This window comes from Ascaphus truei, chromosome 9, assembly GCF_040206685.1.
Source record: "Ascaphus truei isolate aAscTru1 chromosome 9, aAscTru1.hap1, whole genome shotgun sequence".
Lineage (NCBI taxonomy): Eukaryota > Metazoa > Chordata > Amphibia > Anura > Ascaphidae > Ascaphus > Ascaphus truei.
Window position 1 is genome coordinate 52,672,946 of NC_134491.1, and position 16,159 is coordinate 52,689,104.

At 42.3% G+C, this 16,159-nt stretch overlaps 1 protein-coding gene across 4 annotated transcripts in view; it reads right to left on the minus strand.

The window, feature by feature from the left end:
• Positions 1–2,518: 2,518 nt before the first annotated feature.
• KCNH5 (potassium voltage-gated channel subfamily H member 5) overlaps positions 2,519–16,159 on the minus strand; it is a 196,296-nt gene continuing 182,655 nt past the window's right edge. For all 4 annotated transcript variants that reach the window (XM_075614860.1, XM_075614859.1, XM_075614858.1 and 1 more), the window contains one exon: positions 2,519–4,122. In XM_075614860.1, the coding sequence (XP_075470975.1) occupies positions 3,187–4,122 (936 nt within the window). In that variant the 3' untranslated portion in view covers positions 2,519–3,186. The remainder of the gene's footprint in view (positions 4,123–16,159) is intronic.

Sequence of the window (16,159 nt, forward strand, 5' to 3'; positions counted from 1 at the left end):
GTTAGCAGCGGCGGCGGCCATTACACAGCGCGCACGAGGCCCCAATGTTAAAGAGAGCCACCAAGGACTACAGTTCCCAGCAGCCTCTGGGGACTGCACTTTCACCCTGGTCACAGGCAGCCAGACAGCCAATAAGGCTGACAGATTCTCATGCTGCAAAGTTGCAACAATGTTGTGTGAAGACAGGGATTGTCAGTTAGGAGCTGGGACACAGAGAGGGGAGGGTGTGTTTGTGCAGGGAGGAAAGTAGCCTCCTGCACTAAGCCAGAAGTCTCCCCTTAGTCCCCAGCTAGGCCCTACTCACTTCAGCTTGTGGTTACTACAGGGACTCCCCTTAGACTAGGGACAGGGTCCTGTAGAACCTAGACAAGTGAGGGTCCAGCCAGGAACCGTGACTATCCTGGCAATTGCTGTGAAGGTAATACATCCTCTGCGTTAGCAGAGAAAAGAGACATTATAAAGGTGGATCACTCCATGCGGGAGCCACCCACCGTTGAGGCGGAGGCATCTTGGATCATCTCCTGGAGCAAGGGATTCCAAGCAAAGGTCATCTGCGCACCCGGTAGCAGGAGCACCGGGCAGGTATTATCCAAGTCACCAAGTGCACCACCTATACACTTCATCTTAGTGGGCAGCGCTGTCCCACACGTGGGTGGGGTTGTGGGACTCTTGGGACTTTGGGTACAAGGACTTTGGAGATACTGTGTAAGGAGGTTATAGCCCAGTTAAGGGCTAGGTTATAGCTGCCAGCTAGTGGCAGAGGGAGGCATATACATCATTGTGCATACTGATGATGTTGCACTGTGAAAGTATGATACTCTGTGTTGTGTTGCTATACAATGTGATGTGATGTTATTGTGTTATTTGCTCGTTCAGTAAACCTTTTAGCCATAACCCTGGTGTATGTGGTTTCTGGGTGGGTTCCTATGCTAGGCCCATTCTACATTCCTATAGAATCCTACATAGGTGGAGGCGCTGACCGACGAGAACGTTCCAGAGATTCACCACAGGCTCTCACTAACGGAGGCTCAGGCTTCCTGTGAGCCTGACAGGTATAACACACCACACCTGGTAACATTAGGTTCCCCTTACATACGCCATATAATGCGATTGTGGGGGGGAATACCCGTTACATATGTATATATATGTGCTTATTTGCATGTCATTTACCAGAATCCCTTGCTGCAGTGGAAGCACTGTATGCTAGGTGATAATGGTGAAAGGCAGGGTTGCAGACCTGTCTAAGGCCTCGTCCAGGTAGGGAATGTGCGCGCTGGTGCTCCGGCGCTGCGCCCTGCTCGGCCGTGCTTTTCCTGGCCGGCTAGATTCGCACGCGTCGGTGGGCGCGGCCCCGACGTCACGGAGCTGGTTCGCCCTCATTGGGTGAACCACTCACGTGACGCGCTTGCGAGCAGCAAAATCAATGTCTCAACGTGTCCAGCGTGAGCGCGCGCCCGCTCAGCACCACCCTGGACGAGGCCTTAGACATGTGAATGTGCTCACAAGTAATATTTGTATTTGCTATATGCTATGCGGTGGAGGGTTTTCAGTCACTTTTTCACCCACCAAAACCTAAATAATGTGTGGTGAAAACCTACCCAAGTCTTAAATTGCAAAGCCAGTACAACCAACCTGACACGGATGAGACCCAAAAGATCGAAACAGCTGTCTGTGAGTTGGTTAAGTTGCTTTACATCTGATCCCAGGTTGTGTTTAAAAGCAGTGTTTAAAACAGCGAGCATTGGCTTAAGGGTTCCATGTAATAAGGGATTTTTTATAAAAGGCGGCACTATGTGCTCATTTGCTGTAATTTCCCAGAATCCCTTGCTTCAGTGGAGCACTGTATGCTAGGTGATAGTGGTGAAAAGCAGGGTTGCAGACCTGTCTAATCTTCCTCCAATGTGACATGTGAATGTGCTCACAAGTAATATTTTTATTTGAGATATATATTTATACCAACTTGTTTTTAAAATCAATATATTATTACCAGCTTCCCTGGTTTAGGCTTATTCTTGCACTTCTGAAAGCCGATATCTGTACGAGTCTGAAATCCATCATAGTCCCACGGCCTCTGGCATTTATAGAAGCGTATGATAATTAATTTATCATTGAATCCTACAGCACATGAATACGTAAATGAAGACAAATTGGCTTTTTGTTCTGCTTATTTACAACTTGAAAAAGTACATTTTAATTAATTAGTTGCTGTAAAGTTTTTTTTCTGCTATGTTAAGGATTTTCAAAACTAGTACAAAAAGTAATTGATTTTATCACAGACATTGTATCCTGCATTATTTGTAGTTCATAATTTCAATAAACAGAATGATGGTACGGTATAAATAGAAAGCTTTCAACAGTAACGCGGGATTTGTGGAGATGAAATGTTATTGTTAATTCTTAAGCAAATATATATATATATATATATATATATATATATATATATATATATATATATATATGTATATATGTATATATGTATATATATATGTTAAAGTGATAATATTACAGACAATGAAAACTGTTGGCATGCATCAAGTGAGAAATACTGTTTTCTAATATTAACACATGATAAATGTATGGAAAATGTTTTTAAAACATTGTTTTATAAAAAAAACATTATCTTGGAAATACATCTTAAAATATAATATGTTTGCTACTGTTACATTATGAACTTATGTGTGAGTGATAAAGATGTCTTTGTTCTTTGTATCTTGCTAATGGATCACTGTACTTTTTAAAACGGAATAAAATAGATGCTTGATACACCAAGCCTGAGATCTACACTCGTTACAGCAATATCTGATATGTAAATATAACGTTGCCTTTATTATACAAATCATTTGTACTGTGAATGGAAGATTATAAATAAATGTAAAGAATGCATGCAGTCAACTGCATATTTTACAAGCAATATCTATATTAAGGATTATTTCTTTGGCAGGCCAGAATCCAGCTGGACATGCAATATTTACACATCAAAATAGATACAATTAACATATTCAAGTTAAGTTGAAACATGAATGTACGCATGGACTGTGTATGTATGTATATATATATATATATATATATATATATATACATACATATACATACATAATCTATATATAATGTGTATGTATGCATATAAATACATACACCCACATTACATATGCAGTCATACATCCATTCACACGCATGTACAGTATGTTATAAATCAATTTCTTCTTTATCAGATTCTGGTGTTACCGGCCTGGAAACACTAAAAATATCCTGACATGGTATTTGGGTTGGGCTTGGGGGTTTTGGGGAAGGGGACGGGGGCACTTTCTTTTCGGACACTATTTTGAGAATTTCGGCTACCTGCTGTTCGAGAGCAGTCATTCGACAGCTTAGTAACTGAATGTCTTCTTTCAACTCGTGCTTGACTTCTTGCAGTGTGGTTTGTAAGGCTTGCTCAGGGATCGGGTAAAAAGGGTGTTTTGCATCAGCTTGGATAGGGCTATGTTCCAGCGGGCTCCGCGTTTCCCCTGCTTTATCCAAACGAAGGTCACTTTTTGTGATCCCGCTGTCACAAGAGTCGGTTTTTCGTAAGGGGTTTTTAGAAACGCCGGTCTCGGAATCGATGCATTTGGGGTCATCCGATAGCAAACCCATTGACTCTGCTTTTGTAACATTGTTCCAGTCTTCCTTCTTCTCCTCATTTGCTGCCACATTGTTTTTTAATTTAAGCCAACCTTTCCCATTGCCGTTCTTAATACGCATGGGACTGCCGACCATGAGACATTTGGGGTCACTGTTACCATTCGGCTTGAGTTCCATAGCGTCTCTGTTATTCTGCTTCAGCGATTCACTGGTTCGAACATAAGACAGAGACGTTTGGATCGGCGTTATCTGCGACACAGTCACCACGCTGGTGCCAGTAATGACGGCTCCATTGTGAAGGGAACGATTTTCCACTTGGAGTTGGTTCCTCTCTAGGTCGCCGTGGGCTGACCCCTGGTTGCGCAACTCCTTTTGCTGTTTAAACTTCTGAAACAGCTTCCTTACAGGGTGATCCACTGGAATACTCAGGGTCACTTCGTTCTTCTGACGCTGGCGTTCCTCCTCTTCTTTCTTAACATCGCTGATTTTACGGAAGACGATCTAAAAGAGGGGGGGGGGGAGGGGGGACATCATTAGAAAAATAAAAGGTTGGCTTTGTGAGTAATGCGCTACTCTTAAGAAATAAGACATGCTTGGCTGGAAAAACTTAGACATTACAGTTTCCTTTATATTTATATCTCAATTGCTGCAAGGCAGAAAGAGTGCAAAGTAATGAGCTTCTGAAAGAAAATACAATTCGATTTTATTACAGTCTGAACTTTTACCCAGCGCCAGGTCTATTTTGCCTGGAAATGGTATATAGCGTTTCTACGCAACATCACTTATGGAAAGTGATATTCAGTTGATTTATAAGGAATTAAGAGGGTTGCTATTCTACAAATGACATTTTTCTACTCTAGATGGCAAAGCATGTTCTAAAATACAGAGTATCACAAAATAACTCTAAATTGGACATTATAAATGAAGGGTTACATTATATCATTTCATCTGCCCAATTACTAGTAACGTACGCTATTTAATACAATATTCAAGTGTTGGTTTGCAGTAAATTTATCCTTCTAATCAGTTTGACAAATGAGGGGTTTATATTTTCTTAACCACATAAGTGCCAGGAAGCATGACATGCATTATTTTGCAATGCCCCGTGGAAATGATGAGGTGAAGACAGAAGAAATGGAATAAGCGGGGTAAATGCAGCTTAATTTACAGGAGGTTATACAAAGTGATGAGGGAGATTGCTGCTCACAGTAACAATCACCCTGAATATGCAGAACCTAATTCATTGAAGTCGCAATCGTTAAATATTTTCCTTCCCCGTGCAACTACTGTACCATTAACCCTTTCGCTAAGATATGGAGTAGAAGTGCATTGCATTGTGTAACATAACCGGCCCCTTTGACAGTGAACCATACTCCATCCTGGTGTATACTCCATCCCACACTGAGCAGCAACTTTATCTTTTGTTCCAACATTGCCTTTTATTCCCTCTAGAGTGTAAGCTCTCTGGATCAAGACCCTCATTCCCTTCTGTATCTGGATACAATTATCCCAAAAGTAATAGACCCTGAAATCTTGAAGTGTCCTTTACTGCCGTGGCTGCTGGTCACAGGACTATCGCTGAAAATCCTTATTCTGGTTGATTCATTTTAAAATAACTATGTAACAGGGCAGGGGTGCGCAAGATATTTTAAGGTGGGCGCGGAGGGCAGTGGCAGGGGAAGAGGACTGAGGGCCGGAGCAGGGCGGCAGAGGAGTTGGACAGCGGGAGCAAAGCAGGGCGGCAGGGGACGGCAGACCGTGGAGGAGAGCGCCCCAGCGGTCAGACCCGGAATTCATCACTAACTTCCGGTGTCTGCCACTGTTACAGAGCGCCCCCCTGGCTGTCCTACTATACCGCCCTGCTTTGCTCCCGCCGTCCAACTCCTCTGCCGCCCTGCACCACCGTGGCGGTCCCTAGTCCTCTTCTCCCGCCACCCTTCTCTGCCACCATCCTGCTCCACTACCGCGGTCCTCTTCCACCTCCACCAAAGTTAGGTAGGGAGTGATGAGGGGCTGAGAGGAAGAGGGGCTGAGAGGAAGAGGGGCTGAGAGGAAGAGGGGTTGAGAGGAAGAGGGGTGAGAGGAAGAGGGGCTGAGAGGAAGAGGGGCTGAGAGGAAGAGGGGGTGAGAGGAAGAGGGGGTGAAAGGAAGAGGGGGTGAAAGGAAGAGGGGGTGAGAGGAAGAGGGGTTGAGAGGAAGAGGGGTGAGAGGAAGAGGGGCTGAGAGGAAGAGGGGCTGAGAGGAAGAGGGGGTGAGAGGAAGAGGGGGTGAAAGGAAGAGGGGGTGAAAGGAAGAGGGGGTGAGAGGAAGAGGGGGTGAGAAGAAGAGGAGAGGGGTGAGATGAGGAGAAGGAGGAGATGGGTCAGAGGAGGAGAGGGGATGAGAGGGGAGATGAGGGGGGGTGAGAGAGGATGAAGAGGGGGGTTAAGAGAATATGAGGGGGGGTGAGAGGAGGAGTTGGGGGTGAGAGAGGATGAGGATGGAGGGCGAGAGAGAGAGAGGATAAGGAGAGAGGTAATAGAGCAAACAATTCCAGTCAGTAATATCTTCTATTACTACACTGATTTATTTAAAATAAAAAACATAAAATGTGTCATTTTGCTGTTTTAAAAATGTTGAAAGTCTTGCTTTTTAGCCCTTTCGCTGCTAACCAGGCCTGTCCCTCCACCCCCCCCCCCAACCCCCGTGCAAATTGTTCTCCCAGTGTGGAGTGTATTAACAGCTACAGTATAAGCAGTCTGTGGAAGCTATTCGAACTCTGTCCACTAAACTATTTATAGTCTCTGCTCAATTCCCATGCAGTTATTGTATTGTATGTCTTTATTTATATAGCACCATTAATGTACATAGCGCTTCACAGCAGTAATACATGTGGTAATCAAATAAATAACAGATAATATAAATAACAGATCATGGGAATAAGTGCTTTAGACATTAAGGAAGAGGAGTCCCTGCCCCGAGGAGCTTACAGTCTAATTGGTAGGTAGGGAGAACGTACAGAGACAGTAGGAGGGAGTTCTGGTAAGTGCGTCTGCAGGGGGCCAAGCTTTATGTATCATGTGTTCAGAATATCCACAGTGCTATTCATATGCTTCTTTAAGCAAGTGTGTCTTAAGGTGGGTCTTAAAGGTGGTTATCACCCAGACCCACAGGACTCCGTTAAATGACGTAAAGTGTATCTTAAAAGACCAATAATGCAACATCGTCATTTTTTCTCCCGGAAATAGCACTGTATTAATTATAATGGAAGTTAGTGATTATTATATGCAAAAGAGGTCAGCGCATATCGAAAAAGGTCAGAGAATACAAGTATTTCATGTTACGGTAAGTCATATAGTACATACATTTGGCGTTACTCCCTTTTAAAGGGTCACAGTTAGGTATGTGTGACAGGGCCTTAATCTCTGTCTAAAAGGGCGTCCTAAAAATAACATCCTATACTGATTTAGGTAACATGACGTTATGAGCCCTGATTTACTGGAGATCTATGGATCTCGCCCTATGAAAGAACCTAATGACTTTGCTCGGACACAGGCGGTCCAAACGTTTTTCATGAAAGATTTCATGGTGACCTACAAGCGTGACATTAGAAGCTTCCCCATTTGTACCATGCCATTTTATTTCTTTTTGGTATGTTAAAATAGCTATATAAAAAAAAATGTACTGCACACACACACACACACACACACACACACACACACACACACACACACACTTGCAATGGCATCAACGATATGAACGATATGCAGTAGTGTCATTATGTACGTAGTGATATATTCAGAGATTTGTTTTTACTTAATATTTATTAGGTGGATGTAAGTTACCATCACTATGGCTCCGCAGTTCTTAACGGTTTCACTAGTATATTTTGTTATGTACAACAGCTGAGCGCATCACATTGCTGAGGTTTTGTTTGGTTAGGTAAGAACTTTTTGGGGCTATTGTGTATTACACGCATTGATACATTACGTCAGGTGCGGCCAACTCCTTTCCTCAAGGGGCCACCAACAGGTCAGGTTTCAAGGCAATCCCTGCTTCAGCACAGATGGCTCATTCAGTGGCTCAGTCTATTGAGCCATCTGTGCTGAGGCTGGGACTAATTGGGACACCTGTGCTGAAGCGGGGATATCCTTAACCTGGCCTGTTGCTGGCCTCGAGGACTGGAGCTGGCCTCCCCCTGCATTAGGTGGTTATTCAATAAACTGAGTGCTGATCGGCGCACTCCCATTAAACTACATAAGAGTGTCGGTGTGCCCTGATGGGCACTATTGCAATTTAAGGAATAAATCTGTATGGTTCTTTTTAAGTGTTAAAGATTTCTACTGATTAATACAAAATGTTCCCTTAAAAATCTTCAAACGGAATGATATTCTTATTTCTAAAATGCTACAAGTAAAAATATATTTTAATCTATTACTTACATTTCATATTGTTTGGTATCTATTTACTGAAGGCAGCAAAACATGTGATAGTACTTATTTATTTTTAAATAAATCAGTTCTGTAGTATTAGATAATAATGACTGTTTTATTTTTATTTTGTACATTTCCTTTGATTTCTATCGCAGGCTTCAGCCCACCTCTCGTGCAGTGCAAGATCTTTGCAACACTTTCCTGTTTGTGATAGTTTGTTCCAAATGTTCCCAGCAGCTTGAGCTGTAAACTAACAATAGATAATGTTACCTTTAGTAATATCTGGATACATTGTAGCTGCTGAGTTACTGTGCATTGACTGAAGGATTGATTCAAACTGGAAGGCAGCCATTATGTTAGGCACACAATCAGGATTTTGACAGATTTATAACTGGAGCACCACACGATTAGGTAAGAATGTAGAATTCTACATTGTCACACACTTTACATATAAAAATAAGTAGGAAACGGCTGTGAGAAGATGTTATTGCTTCTTTAATGAGCTTGGAATAGATGGCTGTTCTCTGGGGACTGCAGCAGCGTTCTGACCGCCGTTTACAATCCCAAAACCTAATAGTTAGCAAGTTGCTAATGTAGTTCTCAAGTTACGGTGTTTTCTGTAGTAGTTTTTCCCAAGAGATCGACATCAACACAAACAAATCAGACGCAGATTGTGCAGGATGCTGACAGGTGACATGAAATCAATACGTCTGGCCAGTGTTTTGCTGAAAGTATGCCGACTGCTGACTCGGCAAATGAAATGACATAATACAGTGCACCTCAACGGGGCGGACGTGGTATCCAGGTGTGCCGTGACCCTCTGCCATGGGTACCACGGCCCCAAGGGCAAACACTCAATGCCATCATATGTACAGGATGCAATTCGCCTCTCTGAGCCCGGCATCTTCAGACACTGAGCAGCTGCCATGTTTAAAGCTGCAGACCAAGCAATATCCTACAGGATTTTTGTTTTATTTTAATAAATCAGTTCTGTACAATGAGAAGATACTTGTAGCATTTTTATTTTTTAAAACCACTCTGAAAGACACTTTTAATGTATTATAATTTAACAAGCATTTTTTGTTTCTATAGCAACCATTAACAAAGTCACATCCCCTTCCTCTTCTGAAACAAGCTCTGGCACACACCCCTTTTTGAGCTCTGCCCTCTCTCTAGCAGTGCCCCAATTGTATCTGGTGACTGCCTGGTCACATGATCTTCTCCACAGAACTTTGCACCTTTGGTCCTCTTCTGCTGCACTGACAGCCATTTAGTGAACCCCCCGAGCCGAATCTTCGCCGACCGATCACAGGAGAACGGATCGATCGGCAACTTAGCTAATTACTTATTATTGTGTGGGTTGTATTGAAGCACATATTAAAGGGGGAAATAAATAAATAAAAATGGCAGTTTGAACTGCTGCTTTAAAAGGTGTGTGGGACGGTTGGAGGGAAGAGGTGAGGGATTTGAGTGGGAACGAAGAATGAAGGTGAGAAAGAGAGGTGTAACATGCGACAAACATGGTTTGTGCAAGAGTTTTGTGAATGTCTTTAAAAATGTTTATCAATTTTCTCCCTAATTTCACAAACTTTCTAATTGCTTGGGAATGTGCGGATAATAGCCATAAATGTACTAATTTCACCAGATTACCACAATGCTGTGATCATTGCAGGCTACGTGACCTGTGCAATTGTGTGAATGTCTTAGAAGTTTGCCTGGTTCACAAACTTCTGCAAAAGTATTTCTGGTTTGCGCTAGCTATACTGTAAGAAATATGCGAAAATGTTATGACGTTTATAGGGATTTTGGGCTGAAAATGGCCTGCATGGCTGACTGAGCAGATACAAATTCCCCCAGAAGGCTTTGCCATTCACAGGTCATAACCTAAGCCAGAGGTGCTCATCTGCAGTCCTCAAGCCCACCCCAACAGTTCAGATTTTCAGGATATTCCAGCTTCAGCACAGGTGGCTCAATCAGTCCCTGCTTCAGCACAGGTGACTCAATCAGAGGCTCAGTCGTTGACCGATTGAGTCCCTTGTGCTGAAGCTGGGATATCCTGTAAACCTGACCGGTTTGGGTGGGGCTTGAGGAGTTGTGTTGAGCCCCCTTGACCTGAGCCACTGAGCCACTCTTCAGTTTGTTTAATTATGCTTTACATATTGTATTTATGCTTTGCATAGAGAATGAGAGGATTTCCTGTAGCATTTCCAAGTGTGCAGTTGCATGCACGGTTTGATTTTTTTTTAAAAAGAATTAGCCACCTAAATATCTGCATGCTATGCATTTGCAAAGCTAAAGGCTTTCCCTTGGTCATATTCAAATCTTAAACCATCTAGATCTCACGCATAAACAAATCAGGGAAGTGCAGATACTGCAAATATAAAATATTAATCTCATATATGATCAAGAAGGTGCGAACGTTCCCTATCAGGAAATGTATGGTAATAACCCATCAATTAGTCATATCTGTTGCACCGCACGTAAAACAGTTACAAGTCAGGAAATCTGCACAGTTAAAAAATAAATGGGTACAATTATTATAAAATCAGGGAGGAAGGTTTGTTTATCTAAATCCATTACTCTACCATCAAATTGGTCTTTAAATGTATACCACAATGCCATGTGTCTCAGCGCTACCATTACTGAAAAGTTTCCCAATTATTCTCACTGCTACACATCATGTCTGCAAATGTCTGCGTTTCTCATGTAGATTCCCCATCACAGCCTGGGGCCCTTAAAACGTAGCGCTTTTTCTACCTGAAATGTCTGTCACACCTTCTACATTTTGACAGGCCAAGGATGCTTAATCAATACATTCTCTACCTAAATCAAAAGACAAGGGAGGAAGGGAATTGTCTGGAGAGGTTCGTTTCACACTGCAGGAAGGAACGTTGCAAAGTGCTGGGCTTTCATAACTGTGCATGGCGGAGACTCTGGACGATTTTGCTGAGCGCCCCATAAGATTGCTGCCAGTACTGACAGATGCTCCAACAAAGAGTCCTGGCATCCCGGTAATCATCCTACGCCTGCGTTTCCATGGACTACTCTGAAGATCAAACGGCTCACTAGTCGTTACAACCTGCCATGCTTAACATTTTAAAAGTAAGCGCATAGTGTGCCCCCCCATTATTCTAAGGGGGGGCGGGAATGGAGTGTCCATTGTATGGAAGCTGCTAGGTCAGCGGTGAGTGTCAAACCTCAGAAAAAGTTACTGGCACACCATTAAAAAAAAGGAAAAATGACCATTATGATTTCCTACAGGCGAGCCATCATTTAGGGACCCAAGGGATACTTTTCATGTTCTGTGAACCAGAACCTCATCACATCTATTGTAAATGTGCAACTGAGAACATTCGCTGGTAAGCTAAATAACTAGCACAGACAGAATCAATTACGGTTTCAGGATATTCCGGCTTTGCAAAAATGTCAGCCCCACTTTGTCCGTTCTCAGACACAGATTTATCTGACCCAAGTGTGTGTCTCAATGAGCTGAAATAGGCACTTGCATCGCTGCACTCTCTTGGTCACTGAAAATGTTATATAAAGGCTGAAGTGAACAGAAAGGAGTGCCAGAAATGTAAGAAAGTTTAACATTAAAATCCGAAGTGGATGGTAAGTAAAATAAACCAGTTTGAAAAACTAAAAATGATGCTGGTCATGATGTATAAACAGCAGTACAAATGTGTTTTGTATACAGAAGATAGGTACAACTCAAACTTGAAATATGTATAGCAAGGGACTGAGAACAGCTGCTAGACAATCTGTTAACAGCCATGCCATATTTCATACAAACAAACCCTGCTGGATAGGTATTGTAATATTTATTCATAGAAGGTAAAAGTACCCACTGCCTAACTCAAGCGTCCCAGGACTTATACTTTCTACCCAGCAATTTGGAAGTGACAGAATGCATCCTGGACACTGCATTAAAATATTAGTTGGTACACATTCAGGTCAAGATAACATCTAACCCTAGTTTTGCACGATGCTCATTTTTATGCGGATTTACGATGTTATAACAGTGTAAAATGAGATAACGGATATAGCACAGTGTTTTATTAGCCATAGTGGTCCTAAGGATGTGTACAGTTATTTCAATCAGTAGGTCTTTCTAATGAACCAACATGATAGTTCTTTATAGAAATAGTTCTACAAGTGTTTTGAAGACCTCACAAGTCTTTAGATACAAGAAGTGTTGAAAGGTTGAGCACTGTCTGTATACTATAGTCTCACTGCATCCAAAGAAAAGATATCTTGAGGTCCCAGAAACCCCAATGTAATCTATGAAGAACTATCACTCTGCAAGGTAAAACCGAAAAAGTCCCCACCATGGTACAGAAATTGGTCAACTTAATTCAAGACCACACGATGTTTGTTTAACAACAAAAAAACTGCTTGACTACTGTATTCCCATGATAGACCAATGTCATCCAGCTGAAATTGATCCTCTACTTCATTGGTTCACAACTCCAGTCCTTGAGCAGCCCCAATCAGGGTTTAAAGATATCCATTCTTGAGCACAGGTGGCTCAATCCGTAGTTTAGTCATTCTGACTGGGCCACCTGTGCTGAAGCAGAGATCTCCTTACCACTTGACCTATTGGGGCTTCTTGAAGACTGGAGCTGGGAACATCTGCTTGACACATTAGTAAAACGATTGTTTGATTTCACAGCTGCTCTTATATAGATGCAGCCACCAGTATTAGATCACTTGCCTTGGAAAATCTGGGGCAATCTCCCTGTAAATACCTCAACATTTCAGTGAGATCCCTAATGGCCCATCGGATTAACTCAGCAGAGGGTCCCTGCAGTCCCATTCAAACTGACTGCAGGGACCCCCTGCTGTGTTAATCTGATGGGCCATTAGGGATCTCACTGAAATGTTGAGGCATTTACTGTGAGATGTGAACAAAGATCAAGCGCAAATACTGTTAGAGATAAATACGAAAAAACAGCAAGAGGTATAAATACTATCCGGTGAAGGGTGCAGCTCCTGAGATGGATTCAATGCAAATCCATAGAGACAGTGGGGCAGGTAATCGGGTGCGCTCTCACATCCCTTCAAGAGGCATTGATTATTCAATGCCCCTTGAAGTTCGCGAGAACGAAACGCATAGGGCGGCTTTGCGGACGTGGGTGGCGTGCTGGACATTGGTCTTGTGAGTGATTGCCCATTTTGGATTGAGTCCTTGGACCCAGGGCGCAGCAGTGGACGGCCGCCACATGGTGTCTCCTATTGAACAAGGACTGTTGGACTTCCGCCCACATTATGACCCAGGGCGGTCCCAATGCCCAAAACCTACCTATGTTTGTAAGTGCTGCTAATTTTGAATAATTTATGTTTATAAAGCAACCTGCACTATTTTTTGTGTCCTCTCTTCCATTTACTGTGAGATGCCTTCGATTTTACCCAGGCAAGTGATCGGATACTGGTGACTGCATCTGTACCTATTAATGCATTCGGTGTGGATAGGACACCACAGAGGCAGAAAACTGATTAGCGTTTCAATGATGTGATAATCTTTGCCCTTTTGATACAATAAAGAGAAAAAGAAGTCACAGTGTTTTCTCTGCATACAAGATGTATTGCAAATGTGCATCAATAAAACTGATACCAAATAAAATGGGTTGGGGTTACTTCACAATATAATTATAGGGTTCCCAACCCCCCCAAAAAACGTTAAACACTCAAAGAAGCAATTGACGGTTTCATCTATGATCGAGAGATATAGAGATTTAGATCGATATCATTTAAAAATGTTTTCTGCAGGGAGCCTGCCTCCTCCTTTTGAGCACCATTAATAAACCACCCAGTGAAAATTGGATTCAGACGTCTCCTCTGGTTGTATGAGCGGTGATTCTCCTACACAGACCTTTCATAGACTGAAGAAACTAGCTTTTAAAAAGCACATGATCTATTGTTGAAGTAGATTTGTTCCAATTTCAATGACGCAGCAAAGCTGAGGACTTTAAGCAGAGCAGATGTGAGAGGAAAGGCATCAAAATGTTATTCTCATGAGCAAGGTATATTCCTAATGTCAAAACCACCCAGGATGTTAAACAGGGGTTTATATTGGAGGCTCAGGAACAACCTTTTTTTGTTTTGTAACGGTCTGCAGGGCTGTTTGCTTTATCTGTCAATAATTTGATTATGCATCAGCCCAAGAGACTGGACTTCTATGTTCTTCCCAGGCTTTGATTTATATTCCATATAGAACAAGCAGGGTCATGCACAATTAGCAAAACAGTGTTACCTATACATTACCCCACTAAATCGACGCTTGGGGTAATTTACTATCCAGTGTGTTGCTTTGAATTGCTATATGAGCTTCAGCTTAGTGAGTATTTTACAATGATGGTGACATGGCAAAAAGATATCCAAGTAATTAACAAGATGATTCAAAGAGGTTTGAGACTCATTTCATATTACTTTTTCCCTTTACTTTAGCAGGCCTGGCTTATTCACCAGATAGATGCACAAATCGGAAGTAGACTGGTAGAAGATTCTACAACCAAAAGAATCTCTAAAATGTTGCGCTCATGGACAATACAAATTATTAGGGGGATAACGTTTCTCCAGGGTACAAGTAATCCCTTGAAGCCATTCTGTTGAATAGTAAAACCAAATATAAAATTATAAAGTTGTATTAGTATCAAAATATAGGGATGCAGGGTGTGAAGGTATATATACAATAAAGTGTTTACAATCTTAGTGATGCAAAACAAGGGATGGGGAGTACTCAGTATGTGGCAAGGGCAAGTTAGCCCCACAAGGGGTTAATACTCCCTGAGTATAAACGTCCCTTTCACAGTTAATCCCAGTACAGGGAGTGTGGAGTTAGGAAAGATGCATACACCATGAATGTATCAATATATTAAATGTATCCCTTGTAAAGTTACTAGTAGGGAGAAACTATTTACCGATCGAAGCAATATCTCAGCTACAAATGCTGAATACTGGCAGATACCAATATTGTTCCTAGTCGTATTGATACATTAAATAGGTTTCTCACAGTTAAATAAAAACCTTTTCTTAGCGTCTCTAAACAATGCTATGTTATAAATAAACTTCTCAAAGTATGGTGACGCTCAACCAGAGTCCCTAGGAAATGCGCAGTTAGTCTGCGGTATAGGATGGAAACCTGTTGCAATAGACAGATATATCATGCAGTGTACATATCATTTACAGGTATACACATGGGTATATTACCCTGCCCGAGTCACTAGCAGACACTCTGTGCGCTTGTAATAAACAAACGCATATGCCATTTCCCCCACATATTGCGCTATATACAAATCAGTAGGCAACAAAAGAGAGATCAAATATGTCTCACAGAGAATCAAGTAGGTATAGTGTATCATAAAAGCATATTGTATGGGTATAGCAAAACGGGGTTGCTGAAGAAGAGATTAGCAACGCTATACAACCAGACATCCACGTTGTGTTATCTATTCCCGGTGCTGTGGCTCCAACACCGACGTCACTAAAATCCCCCCCTTTTTTTTGTCGTTGAGTGCAACATTTAAGGGATTCTTTTGGTTGTAGAATCTTCTACCTTTCTACTTCCAAGTTGTGCATCTATATAGTTATATTCCCTTTTGCACCAAGTACATGTTTGATTACTTAGTACATCAGTAGGCAACTCAATATATGTCTGACCTATTCGCCAATCAGCACTTAACAGGTTCGTTAATGCACCCCATAAACGTGAAGCTGGACACGTATCGTGTGGGAAGACTGAGAAGCAGACAGTTTAGACAAGATATAAAGCTTTCGCCAACACAATGCATTGAAGGGTTAATAATAATTACTTGGAGGCCGCAGGGCCTGGCAGATTTCTAACCAGGGTTGCCACCTCTCCGGGTTTGACCCGGAGACTCCGTGTACTTACCTCCGGACTGCGGGTTTAGCCTGTCAATCTCCAGGTGGCGGCGTCTCCGGCATTCTCCTGCAATTCCCCCTCCAACTGCAGTGAACATGGCTGCGCGGCATCAAATGACGCTGCGCTGCCATAACAACAGGATGCTAATAATTAATAATAATTGTTCTTGTATAGCGCTGCTAGTTGTACGCAGCGCTTTACAGAGACATTTTGCAGACACATGTCCCTGCCCCGTGGAGTTTAC